This window comes from Dromaius novaehollandiae, chromosome 2, assembly GCF_036370855.1.
Source record: "Dromaius novaehollandiae isolate bDroNov1 chromosome 2, bDroNov1.hap1, whole genome shotgun sequence".
Lineage (NCBI taxonomy): Eukaryota > Metazoa > Chordata > Aves > Casuariiformes > Dromaiidae > Dromaius > Dromaius novaehollandiae.
The window spans coordinates 135661825-135676648 of NC_088099.1; the positions used below are offsets into that span (position 1 = coordinate 135661825).

Consider the following 14824-nt stretch of genomic DNA (forward strand, 5'->3'; position numbering starts at 1 on the left):
AAAGCACCTCCCATGTACTAGCATTTGCCCATATAATAACTCACAAATATAGGTCAGCTAAGTGAAGAGTGAGCTTAAGGGAAAGCATTCCTGATTTTCTCCGCTGTGCTCATAATGTGACAATTAGAAGAGACACCTATGGCTACCATGTGCAGCTTCTGCTTTCTTGCCTCTTTCTGACACTGTATGCGGGGCAGTGATCCAGGAGAGAGAGGACTTCAGACTTCTGACTGCAAACAATAGACTGTTTCTACTTTAACTCATTGCAATTAAAAGCATGGTAGTAGTTGAGGGGTCGGCAACTGGATGCATTAATTCCAAAGAAACCTCATGAAAAATTCCTATATTCAGTTTTAAAATGACCTATTTTAGCCCCTGAGCTTATCATGGAAAGAAGGAACAAGAAAACCCTTAAAAAGGAGCAGGTCACAGTCTCAATATTCCAGATTATTTGCATCATCCTAACAAGAAGGAATCCAGGCAAAAAAGAGAAGTTTTTTTCTAGTGTTGAAAGTCTGTTCTTACTCAGACTACAATAAAAAATCTCTGTTCAGTGTTATACTCCTGGTGCTGTTACTTTAGGCAACTAACTTGGGTGGCTAAATCAGGAATATGAGATCTCTATGTAGTCAGTAGGGAAAGGCAGGTGCTATAGAAACACCTATAACAGTTTCCTTATATTCTAGGGATAGACACTTAAAGTTAGGTGTCTGAAGTTAGATGGTCTGAATGTTCCTTTGCTTCCACCCACAAGCACCGTTACTTAGGTCTAAGAAAAAACTATCATCCTGCAGCAACCCAGGCTTGTAACACACAGCTAACATTTTTCAGAAGGAATACATTTTTATCCACTGTAAAATGGAATGTCACATTCAGGATAATAACCAGTATACACAGTCCTTGAATGTATTCAAGAATGCATATATTTACCTGATATATCCACTTTTTGTTACAAGCTTGAAAACTGATTTTTCTGAAGGAATGACCACCTATAAAACCCAACATTTTATAAGTTCTATGATCTTTATAAGTCTTTAACTGCTCCAACCTGTTCAGTCCCCTACTCCAAAAGCCTTCATCACTGACACAGAAAAGCAAATGTAGACAGCTTCTAGACTATGGACAGTTGCATGCCACAGAATGTCTTGCAGCCTTAGTCTGCTGCTTGTCCATATCTGGGACCTGGCTGGCTGCACGATAGCTTCTTCCCAGAAAAACATGTTGTATATGAGGAAGGGACCTGGTGTACCACAGCCTTAGATGGACACTAAATACTGGAGCCATGCAGAAACCCCTTGAGGTCCCACAGTTAACAATACAAGCTAGAGAGCACTGAAATATATATTATTCAAGTCTGAAATATATATTATAGTTTGAAATATGATGGGATACACAAATATATGAGTATAGTTCCTGGATACTTCTGTATCTTCAGTACAGTTTTCTTCTATATTCTGAACAAATATATTGTAAGGAAGAAATGATCCAATTTAGCCAAACTGTACTAGCTAAACTGTACCTAAAAGGATATAAGAAACTTCTGGTAGATTTGAGAACGACTGTTAAAAACACACTGTGAAAAATTAAGAAACCAGAAGCTAAAGCTGTCTTTTACTCTTATGCGTAGGTGATGGGAAAACAGGGAGGGAAAAAAAAAGTGCTCTGAGGATATTTATTTTTAAACTTTTCTTACAGCTCTTTTCACAAGTTGATGCTATTCATATTGAGTGTTATAATCGAAAGGGCTGAATTCAAATCCTGTGACATCTTATACAGTTATTTCTTGATATGCCTGAAATAAAGAAGGTCATATCACTGAAATAAAGGTTTTAAAGGGCAGTTTTGCATGCTGATTATAAAACTAATATCTAAAAGATTCATTAAATAACAAGGGCAGTATTAGCCTGCTAATAAAGGCATGCTCATTGCAACAAACTTCTGAAATGTCTTTGTTTCTCTTCCTTTTTTTCCTATGTGAGTATGACATCTGAGAAAATCTGTTTTCTGAAAAGTAACTTTATTTTACTGTGGCACTATTTACTTCAGGGACTTCCCCTGGGTTTTTTTTTTTAAATTGTTTAAACCATGATCTGAGAAAGTACTTGTAATTGATGGTGTTGCTAATGTTTGATGATAGGAAGCAAACTAAGTGTTTTCCTAGATTGGGGTCCTAATGTAGCTCATCACTCTCTTCAAAGCAGTTAAATATGCATTGCCAGATGAGAGACAACATAAAAATACCTGCATTAAAGTCAGTGTAGCTACACTGATTTGCTCTTGCTGCAGATCCAGATATTTGAAAGTACATGAGCTGTCCAGATGACACTTTGGCAGCCAATAGTATTTTTGCTTTCAGAGAAGCCAGGATATGAAGGTAAGACTGACTCTCTGTCATCCATCTAGAGTGTTGCCTTCCCTGTTTATCTTGTTCATGTAAGTAGACATTTGAAGTCAAAAGTCTCCTTATGTTAACAAAGTCAGAAGAGTTTGGTTCACAGGTCTGATCCCTCATGGAGGGTGGATTAGAAATCACAGTGCTCACTGTTATCTTCACTGCTTTGGTCCTGAATCATTAATATACTTAATCTTGTGCTTAACTTTAATCACACAAGTAGTTTGGAACACACAAATGCTCCAAAGCACCTGTATTCATGGGAGAAACTTATGTATTGAAAATTAAAAACATATCTGAATGTTCTTGCTGAGTCAGTATTTTCAGCTGAATCTGTTGAATCAATTAATACATAATCCAAAGCTCACTGTAGTCACAGCAAGTATGTCCCATTGATTTTCAAAGGGTTTCAAAGAACAGCACTGTGTATGAGAAATAAACATATGCAAAGTAACCCTTATCAAGAAAGGAAGACATAACAAAAAAGCGGCTGGAAAAAGGGTAAGAGTTCTTAGGGTGAGTTGAGTTTGGGAGCATTCTTGCAATAAAATGAACAAGATACCCCTAGTAACAAAAATTTACTAAAATAAAATGTTCTCTTCAACATTGATGTTCTTTTGCTCTGACCAATCCAATTTATAAGAGCTCTGTTTCAGATGTAAACCAGCATAGTGAGAAACTGAAAGTCAACACATAGTGTCCATTTAAAAAGGGGGGGAAATTAAAGGTGGGGCAGAAGCTATTGCTCTGAATTTTCTATGTTTTGTTGATTTTACTATGAATTATAAGGAAATTCAGATACCATTTATGATGGTAACTCAGTAACATTTTCCCAATGAAATCTCAATAATCTTCCAGGGTCAACAGTCTAAATGCTATGAGCACATCCTGTCTGAATGTCAGTGGTATAAGTTAAACTGTTTACACCATTATGATTTTAGCTTTGTATTCAAATCAGATGATATAGGTAACTTTTCCAAAGGCAGGAAAGACACTAAGAAAGGCAGTGGGGAAGGAAATGAGCTATCAGATAAACTCCTGTTCTCCTGTTGGAGCTCTGAGGACCCTTTCTCTTTCTTATTGTTCTCTGTAGCTTAGCAGGTTCTTTACTGGAAGATAAAATGGTAGAGATGTGAATGTGCATGGGGCAGGGTGCTGTATTTCAGAGATGGTGGATAGCTGACAGTAACTTTTCTTCCACAGGCTTCTGTGAAAATTCTAGCCTAAAAAAATAGTAAAATAAATAGAAAAAAGCAATATGGATAATGAGAATCCCAGAGGAAATTGTCGTGATTCCCAGAGGAATTAGTTGTGTTTTTAAATGAATGTTAGGCAACTAAGAATCAAAAGCAAGTACAGCATGCAGGGGTATTTTTGTTGCAGCCAAAAAAATCTGAAAAACTGAATTTGAGGCCTAATCCTGTCAACCGATCACATAAGTAGTCTCCAAAACTTAAAATTATGCTTTTTTTTGAAATAAAGGGTTGGGGACAAGATTTTCAATTGATATAAAGTCACACAGCAAGCCAGTGGAGCAAATCAGCTTACACTAGTTGAACATTTGATCTTGTGAAACTAGTGAGAAGTACAGGGTGCATCTAACCTACACAACAGTGTGATGTAAAGACATTCACGTTACCAAAATTGGAATCAGGAAATGTATGCAAAAGAGCCTGATTTACTTCACTAGCTCAAGGCCTGAACCAGTCTGGCTATGCTAGTTTTGTGCCATGCTAACGAGCTTTGCTCAAAAGGCTTCCTTAGTTCAAGCATCTCTGAACCATTTCCGTTCTGGAGGTTAACATGAGACTTTCCATTAACTTTAATGAAAGGTAAATTACTTAATAAACAGAGGCTACTGGGTTGTAGTGTATCCAGCAAAGTCAAGCATCATCTAGCAACTGCTTCTCCATGCTGGAATGCAATATGATACACTGCTGCTAATAATGCATCAATGCATCAATTAACGCAGCAGTGGGAATGTTACACTTCATCTATAAACCGTAAAAACAAAGTTGGGTGTTTGTTTAAGTATGATGACTATATTTACTAATGCAGATGTTTATTACTATAGATGTTAGGCACTTAAACTCTTCGAGCTCCTTACATTAACAGAATTGATGGGGAAGAGTGTCAGTGCATTCCAGAATCTGGCTTCATGTGCTGGGAAAAAAACCCCTTGATTTGCAACACAGGAGCCTAATGTCAGCTAGAAGAAGCCAGATTATAACCACTGTTAAAAATCTTTTAGTGAAAAGAAGGTAACACTGATCTTCAGTGGTTACTTTTACAGCTACATTCTGCAAAATTCTTCCTCTAACTTCAAACAGCTCACAGGCAGCACCTGATATACACCTTCAACTGCATTCACAAAGAATAGCATTCTAGAAATCATCAAGAAATGATTTAGAAGGCATCAAGAAATACAGAAACTAAGAGCAGGAAGTACTAAAATGTTAATTGTAACTGAAATGATTATTTTAAAAAGCAGCTCACAATTTAAGTGTGCAAAGACTGTCTCAATGCGTTAACATGCACGTCAGTGCCCTTCATGAAGTTATCACAGAATTTGTAAGAAAAAAAAATTCTTTTAACCTAAAGTCCACAAATTTGCCTAAAAAAAATTGTCCCATGACATAGATAGACTAAAAATGTGATTATAAATACTAGGATAAATAAACTAAAGGAAAAAAAGAAAAAAGCAGAGAAAGTGTTTGCTTCTGTGATACTGGCTAATATCCAGAAGACAAATTCAGCTCTGAGATAGTGCCACAGAAGCTAAAAGAATTATGCAAGAAAATCATTTGACCTTGGTTATTTAATATAATTGTGTCTGGGGAGTTACCTATGGTCTGAGCTTGGGCACTTTTATTAAGGAAGATCTATTTCTACAGTTGGAAGAAAAAGCAATTTCAGACCTGAGAGAATCAAGTTTAAATTTTGCTTATTTTTTTATTCTTTAAGCATTAAGAATACATTCCATGGCAGCTGATACCAGTGATTGGATTTACTGGGCATGAAATCATCCTCATGTCCCACCAAATGAGGTGGGATATGCAGGAGACATGAACAGAAGATACAAGTCTCTGACATCAGAGCTCTGGAAGAGGAGAAAAAAAAATGTGCTTATGCATGAAGGAAAATAAAAGGTGTGAGGACTGGTTTTACTGAAGGAATTATGATTTTCCTGAAGATTACAAATGTGCATAGTTATGTATTTTTGCCTTGCCAAATCTTATGAAAATAGTTAGTTTAGAACAGAAGTGATGGTATTAACATGGCTTTCATTACAACCAGCCAATTGACATTACTGATAAAGGGTACTGTTTATTTGGATGCTTAGCTTTTAACATTTCCTTTGCTCCCTATAGGGTTATCTACTTGCTGTTTGATTTGCCTGGGGATAGCAATGATCTGTATCTTTCAAAATTTTTTTTCCTCTTTATTTGAACTTCTTCTATCAAGACATTTTTTAAAGTCATGTCCATGTGTGGATGTCTCTTTCAAAGCAAGAAGGAGCACAATCACATGGAACCCTGAAATGCTTTTTGTCGCCAGTAAACAAATGGGAATACAAAGAAGCTGACAGTTACAAATTTTAGACTGAATTACTATTAGGACCACAAAGTATAAAACTGATATAACAGTTTCAATGATAGATCATTCATATAGGGCACTTTTCATCAGTAGACATATGCATGAGCTTGAAATGACTGCTCACATACTCAAAATCAGTCACATCCAGAAACGTTTACAGATGCAAACATTGCATTTTCTTTACTCTAGACTCTACAAAATGGCTTGTGTGAAACTTCCTAAGTTAGGACATAATACTCAAGTATGTAATAATTTTTTGGAAAACTGCATACACCTCTTTTTCCTAAAAAATTTCCAAGAAAATGATCTAAACCTCCTATTTTACCTCTAAACTGAATGGCTCTATAAACCAGGATAAAACTCTCAGACATTACCTCCTTTTAGTTCTCAGCACAATAGAGAGTTTGAGGGGTGAATTCCAGAATTTTTATATTGGTTTGAATTTCTACACTTTTTATAAGTAGTGAACATCTAGCAATTTCAAATCCTGAAAATAATTATCAATTGTTATATTTTTTCCCAATTTTTGTGATATAAATTGGGGACAAAGAGCTTTTTTAAAAGCTCTAGAGTTACTATATTCAGCATTCTACATCCTGCACATACTGCTTCCAACATGTGACATTATTTTGAATGTGGCTGGTCAAAAAGCTAAAATAATAAAATTTTTTAGTAAATGAATACAAGGCTACTGGTTGTTTAAAATTATGCAAACCCATATAAAATCATAGATCTATAAGGTCTTCAATGTTTTATTTTTTTAAGTTTCAACTTTAAATGTGATAAAATGTTTAGGAAAATCTCCTTAGAGAATAGCGTGCACAAGTTCACATGGAATGTTTTTTATTCTTTTTTTCTGCAGCTTCCTGTCTTTTTCTAATAGTTTCTGTTTAAGCAGAACATTCTTTGTACCGTAGCCTCTGGCAATAAACCTCTTAGCTGTCACTAAAAGCTTCAATACATGATCTTTACTATCCCCATCAATCCTCTTTATTCTAATGAGCTGGATAGATGGGAAGCCTGTTCGTAAGTAGCTAGAGAAAAAGTTATCAGTATGCAATTGCTTGTTCTCTGTATTCCTGAGGAGGAAGTGGGAATCACTTTGTCATATCTCTGGCACCATCCATCCATACATTTCTGCTATATACTAGAAGAGAAAAGTGCAGCTTAATATATTGTTGCTGGAATAATACTTGCTGTACTATATATTTCTCATCAACATCAATAAAACACTAATGCAGTTGAAATGCTTGGATATATTTTTGCTGACTGATTGCAACACATTTTAAAAATCCTATCTCTGTTTTGTAGGAGGTCTTCGCAGTTCTTTCATTCTTAAAAAATAAAGTTTCTAGGTCATAAATTTCTTTGTGAATAAGAAGATTAAGGTAGCATCATAGTGAATAATATTTTGTACTCATCTTCAGCTGATACAGCATTTTGGGAGGGGAGATAATAAATAATCAGAAGAAAAACATGCATGTTATCTAACATGAAAGAGACCAAAATTTTATGTAATGAATTTTGTTTGGTATGAGCAGTTATAAGGTTTATCATAATCCTGATACCAATATTTTCTGTTTTCTCAGCTTTCTCTTGTGATAAATGCACATACAAAACACTATATTCTTTAACATCAAATTCCTCTTGAGGAAATGAACCCTCACACAGTATTTCAGGCCCTGATATTGCAGTGACAGAACCTGACCTCTGGTAACAAGAAAGGACTTAGCTTACCAGGCAAAGGCTCCTGATCTGCATAGAGAGCTGGCAATTCGACGCATTTGTCTTCATTAGGGTCAAACCAGCAGTCAAAAGCTAAATACATCTCTTCATTCGTGCCTGTGTGCTTCATATGCAGTAAATCTAAGTGCCATGGCTGTTTTAACTTGCTGTGTGGGCCAGTTACTTGAACTTTGTAGACTGAGCCAATATCTGCTAGTTCATCCTATGTGAGGAAAAGAGAAAATGAATGGATCTCATCCTAGTTGTGCCAGATCAAATGTACTTGACAGTATATTTGATTGTATTTGTATGTAACAGTTTAACAAACTTCCATAAATAATTGGAACAGATTTATAACAGCACTGTTTTCTCCCTTTCTAGTCAATACCAAATTGATCTTCTAATCCGAATGAGGAAATGACACTCTAGATGTTTGATATCAGAGAAAGATGGGAGTCACTGCAGAAATTTGTACACAGAACAAAGCACAGTGATTCATATGTAAAACACTGACTCAGTAGACTATTTGCAGACACATAAGTTTTCAAGTCAATTTAAAAAATTCTGAACACTACCAAGAAATTTTTCTTACAACTTAGAATATAAAAATGAAGCAATCAACTATAAATTTGAAGGAGAATTAATCCAATTTTGAGGAAACATCCAAACTTATTGCTCAATAAATTCCTTCTTCAATGTGTTCCTTCTTCTACACTCTACACTACATTTTCTTACAGAAGTTGTCCACTAAAATCTTCCTCTTGCATTCATGTTTGAGAAAGAATCCTGTGGTTCTGCTGGGAATTGCAGAGGATCTCTATGACTTACACCAGTTGGGTAAGTGAAGGTAGAGAAGGGTATAGATAATAATAATAATGTTTTTCAACCAATTATTCGTCCCTGCAGAGGGAAAAAAAAAAAAGGAGAAAACAATAGTCTTCTTTTCCTTTTTCTCTTCTTCTCTGCTTCTCTTTCATTGCAAATATTGCCCAGCTAGTAGGAGTGCATATGACCTGACTTCAGCCTTTCCTCTGACTGGATACTTCCACTTTCATACTATCTTTTCATATTTAGCAGAGGTTCTCTAGCAGAGGAAAAGCTATTGGTTACTCCTCATTTTGAATCATGTTTATAGCCTAAGCAGACTAGCCAAGTTCCTCTTTTCTCAAAGAAAACGGGTAGAAAACATCAATAAACAGCCAATTATTTCTGTAGAGCAATCATTAAGTCCTATTTACCTGACTAGCAGGAAAAAGCACCAAGAGGCAATTTCTTGCTCAGAAGTCCAAGACTGCTTTCTGATGAACCCCAGGATCAAAAGTATCATATTTACTCTCACTCTTTCAGCTTTTTGCTAGGTCTCTCTTCACCCCCTACTTTCCTGATTTTCTCTTGCTACATGCTTCTCTTGTTCCACCAGTCAATCCTGAAGAAAGCTCTTTCAGAACATGGCTTCATGGATATATTTCTTCTATGCAATGCTGGCTTGTGAAGCTCCCACTGCCCTGTCTGTCCACTTGCTCCCATTCCCTCAGTCCTGCTATATTTTTGTTTTTGCAGCTGCACAATGAACCTTGCTAAGGAGCTGATCAAGGTAAAAATAACCACTTTTCTTGCAGGGATCAACCATTTCCTCAAAACCCACAAAGAACAACTGAAGGGGTGGTACAGAGGCCTGGAACAAGCAATACAAAAACAGGACAAGTACTTCCCTTGAATAGCTCCTGGCCTCCAGCCCATTCTGACTCAGGGATTTCCTGTGCCAAAGGAGGCATCTGCAGTTTTTACCTTCAGGTCAGTTCCAAATTCTACTGGACTGGTCATTCATGGAGAGCAAAACCAGAAATGTGTAAGAGGAACACAGCATTGGTACTAGGGAAGGAATCACAGCTCCAAGAGGGAAGTAAGAGTGATGGAATAAGAAGCAGGCCCCAGTTCGATGAAAGTGGATTTCAAATGCTTGATAATATTTCAGTTGATGAGTAATAGGAGGAAGTGGAGACAAATGAAGGGCAGGAAAACAGAATAGTAAAGGAAAAAACTTGTAGGGGAAAAGGAGTTGAGCAAGAAGAAAAAGAAAGCGATCACAACAGGCAAAAAAAAACAGTAAGAAATCATGCAAGAGAAGGCAGGCATGAGAAACATTGTGACAGAGATGAATAATTTACATGAAAGAGAAAAATGAACTTTCTGTAAGTTCCATGTCATTTATGTCTCTCCTCTCTCCATCATCTACCCAGGAAGTTCTATAGCATCCCATGTCATACTGGATATTTACAGATTGCTTACTTCCGAGAGATCAATATAATCTGTAAATCAATACCTGCAATCTGGCACATACTGTGATATGTACCAAGGCAACAATTTGCTCACTTGATATGAAACCTTAGGAGGATCTGCTCATTCAAGAACCATTGTTCAAATGACAGTTACTATCTACAAACAGAAGTGACTGCTAAAGAAAAGTCTACTAACAATAGACTATGAAACTACACAAAGGACTTGATACTCAATTTAGCAGTTTAGTTTAGAAAAGCTATTTATTTCAGAATTAAGAGGGTTATGAAGTACATGATTCTTAGGCTTTTCTTGCAATCGAGAAAGGTTGAATTACTTTGATCTGAATTGCTTTTCCTGTTATTTGAAGTGGCAACTTTTTGTGATTCAGGTCTCCATAGAAGATAAAAGAGAGGTGTATTGGATCCACTTCATTGTTCAAGTCAGATCCAGTGATGTCCATTATCCAGAGACCTGATGACTGCATGTTGATTTCAGGCAGTTTAGGACTAGAATTCAATCTTTTACCTTTAAAAAATGATCAAAGAGAAAGAGGAAAGAAGACAGCATGAGAGAATGGCATAATATAACAGAACCATAGGCTTTACAGTACACAAAGCTGTATTTGCAGGTTATGTTGTATCTATGGCAACAGTTTCCTAAGAATAACACATCAATACCTTTATTACATTTTTTTGCCATGAATTTAACAGCTTAATATTCTTTGTGTGTTTAAAGTTCAGTTTCACAGGTATTTTTTTTCTTGATGCCAAATTATTTTTCTTATCATTTTTTGAAATAATTATTAAGAGAACATTCAGTCACCTTTTAGAGGTCTAATTAATTGTTCTTAAAAAAGCAATCAATGTTACTAAAAAACAATTTATCATTTGGAAGGACCAGCCATCTGTAGCACATAGACACTTAATGCAAAATGAATAATACCAATGAATTCCACTTGTAACTGGATCTTATCTAGCAATATAACACCTGCTGTAATAGTGTTAGACTGACAGGTGAGCATATGATAAACACACAAAAACATTCACCAGATCCTCAAAAGATCAACGCTATTATCTCCTTCTCTTTTTTTCCATTAATTTTCCTTCATTTTCACTCTGTATTAACCATTCTATTGGGAAAAAATGATTTAATGGAAAAGAACAGCTCAGTAAATCTACTTTCCACAGTTCAGAAAGAAAAAAGGCAGTGAAATTCAAGTAACTGTGTTGCTCTCATGGACACATTATGTTTTTAAGCCATCTTTTTCTCTGATCAGACTACTGAAGCTCATTTACTTCATAAGGAATTGTTTTCACAGGATGAAAGGAAGGAATCTCTTTCTACTACTTGTAAGTGGCCAAAAGCCCTGTCACTTCCATCTGTTGGTATTCTTTTGCCAAGTACATCCAGGTTTGGACTTCTGGAGTGGTAGGCTTCAATTGAGCATACTAGAACTACACTGTAGCTCTGCAGTGTGGAATAGTACCATAGGTGAAGACTAGGCTCATTTCACTACAGTAACTTTTCTCTGGATTTGAAATCAGATCCTAGGAGACCTGGAAAGTGGTGCATAAAACGTAAGCCATTATTGCCCTGAAGCATATGTCTCAAATTCTAATACCTGCATTAAATCTTGTATTGCAATGTGCTAAATTCAATCTGGAAGGTTGGTATTCCATACACAACACACTGACAGTATTAAATTTTATTATCTTTGACCTTACCAGATGTGGTTTTACTATAATAGTAAAAGCAAGATGAAAATTCACAACATTTTCAGGAAAATAAAGATAATATAGAAATCTGAAAGAGTTGTAGCTAAATTCAAAAAAATACATAAACAGTCAGGCCAGGCTTCCAGAAAAGCTTACCCACTGTCAAAATCTCACAAGCAGTCGCACATAACCCCAGATGAGTATCAAGCCAGTTCCAACATGGGAATACCCATTCTTTGTCTGAGTCCTGAGACTCCTTGACTGTTATCATCTTGAGGTACATCCCAGCCCCATATCCTTCTCCATCGTGTTGTATGACCACTTTTTGCAAATGACCCAGAGAAACAGCCTCCACGAGAAATGAATCCACCTGTTGAAACAGGAAACACTTAGTAAAGCAGAATGTTTGCCTTTTAAATATATACAAATAAAGAGACAACACAGATCAGCAATCTGAGATGAATGGAACTGCAAAAGGACCTGCATATGCTTGAACTTCAAAGAAAACTTGGTCCTGGATTTGGCTCAGGGTTTGAAATCTGTATTTGTTTTTTTGTAATATAACATAACATCTCTCCTCTGAACCTAAGAAAGCAAATGCCAATTATTTCTAACACTGAATACCATATTCATCATTAATCATGCATTGTAACTTCATGCAGTCTTTGGACAATATGGAGTATTTCATCAGTCTTTTCAAATTAGATTAAAATGCATTTTCCTCAACCTTCAGACTGTCAAAGGGTTATGAGAAGATTTTGGTTCTAATGAAACTCCTGTCTTTCAGGGAGATGCTAGTTTCTAAAATTCATCATGCAAACCTGTATATTAATAGAGTCCTAAAGAGAATTTAGAAATCTAGAAAAAATATGTTCACTACAGGAAAGCTTTCTAAACTCTTCTGCAATAGTTAGAAAAGCTTCTCTTTTTGTTCTTCTTACAAAATGAAAGTCAATATGGAAAAATAAGATTGAGAAAAGAGTAAGTAAGGGAGGGGAAAAGATTAAGATGAGAGTGAGGAACGTGAAGAACTTTGAGCAAAAGACTATAGATGGAAAGGAAAGCTGAATGAAGAAGCCAGAGTAAGAAAAAGAGAAGAAAACATGGCTGTAAGGGGAATGGGAGTGAGGAGAGCAAAAGCAGAGTAAGGAGGAACGTGAAATACAAAGAAAGAAATTGTATGCCCCACTAAATTCTTGCTTGTTTTGTAAGAAAGCCAGGTGTTCTGTATATGACCTAGCTAAGGGCCAGATACACCAGGCAGTAGCTAATACAGATCAACAAGGTTATAAACAAATAGCGCTTAAACAGCTATGTCTTAAATTATAATCAGACACCATCATCCCAATAAAACTTTGATTCAGTAATAGGATTTTACTGAACTGGATTATGGGACAATTAGAAAGAAGATATTAGCAAAGTGTCCTCTAAAAAATGTATTACTTGTCAAAGTCCTGTATGTTATCAGTGCCACTTTTGAAATAAAAAATAATAGAAAAGTAGCTTTCCTTTTGCTAATATTACAAATGTTTTAGTATGACAAAAATATCAATTTTCTATTTAACAATAGCTGAGACTGGACAGATAGATTGTAAGCAGAAATCATTAACTTTTTTAATTAAGGCATTTTAGGGAAAAATCTGTGCATGAAGGTAAATTAGAATAATTATTGCATAGTGCTCTCTTCTGTATATAAGCATAGCCCTGAGATGTAGAGAGAAATACAAGTTAGAAAGTCTATCAGATTGTTATTGAATCCAATTTTACCCTACCAATTGCTATTGTAATTGTCCAATGAAATAATTTCACAGAAATCTAAGACTCTTCTTCCTTGAACGTGGCTATCTTGGTAGTGAATAAAAATAAGATGATCTGCTTTTTCAATCATTCAGTGAGTGAACTTCTTATAAGAATGTGTAACGCACAGAAGTAGAATCGTCTTATTATTAGTCATCTAAAAAAACCATTTTTATGTGCATTCTTTTCTTTAAGTGGAATTCTCCCATCTTGACTGAAGTTATAGACCAGGCATCAAGTTAGTGATACACATGGGGGATCAGAAACATCATTGAAGGCATGAGCCTCACAGCAATTTTTGTGACTAATTTTGTATCTGCAATTTTGAATTCTTTGTTATCTCTGCTGTCCTACATTTGGATTGGAAGCATTAAGAGGCATCATCACAGAGGCTCTCTGCAGTATTTAAGTGCTTTCTATGTGCTCCTATGGAACCTGATTATCATGTGGGGATGTACCTGTTCAGGCGGGAAATAACATTGGCATTGGTCTGCTGTAAATCTCTAGAAAAATTCTGTTCCCAGATTGAAGATCAGCTGGCAAGATACAATCTGAGCATGCATTAAGTGATACAGAGGAAGCAGTGCTAGCCCTACTTATATAAGACAGCATTTTTGTGCCTTTACCTTGTTCCTTTGAAATTTTCTTCCTTTCACTAAAGATGTATGAAGTTTCCTCACACCTGTGTCCCCTCTTTTGCCATAGAGAGTGATATAAACATTTGCAAAAGTTTCCGCTCCCCAGCGGTCACCAGTGTGTACAGAGACAACATACTTACAGACTGCAAAAAAAGAATATTGCTTAATTAAAACAGGCTAAGTACAAGTATTATTTAGTAAGACTGCTGCTTGTTCTTATTTCTGCACTTACAAAAAAATCTGCTATACACTGATTAAAATAGTCAGGGTATTATTTATGAATGTGACCTCTTCTTGCTTAAGTCAGTAAAGTCTTTCCATTGACTTCCTTATGAATTTGAAGGAAATTGAGCTCATACAACTTAGACCTATGCAACTTAGAGTTATAAATACAAATCCTGTTTAATTCTATTTTACTGTGCAAGACCTGGGAAACAAGAACTTGGCTGAGAACACTCAAGGACTGTTAGAAACTGAATGCTCTTTGCAGTAGTTAATAATTATCACAGGTCAAAGAATAATCCACTATGTAAAGTTTATGCAAATTAGAACAGCAGAGAGAGGTGCAGCATAGGATAGGGATGCACAACCTGGCATACAAGTGTAAAAATTTTTTAAATGCACTTATTAATTTAGAGTTCTTGACAGCAACTATACGTTTTGCCTCTTATGCTCCTGTA

The 14824-nt window shown here is 35.9% G+C and overlaps 1 protein-coding gene across 1 annotated transcript in view; it reads right to left on the bottom strand.

The window, feature by feature from the left end:
* RP1 (RP1 axonemal microtubule associated) overlaps nt 1-14824 on the bottom strand; it is a 179329-nt gene that overhangs the window by 55782 nt on the left and 108723 nt on the right. The window contains exons 32-35 of the mRNA XM_026097880.2: nt 14133-14287; nt 11866-12079; nt 10329-10519; nt 7727-7937 (exon numbers count right to left, since the gene is read on the bottom strand). Of these exons, the coding sequence (XP_025953665.2) occupies nt 7727-7937; nt 10329-10519; nt 11866-12079; nt 14133-14287 (771 nt within the window). The remainder of the gene's footprint in view (nt 1-7726; nt 7938-10328; nt 10520-11865; nt 12080-14132; nt 14288-14824) is intronic.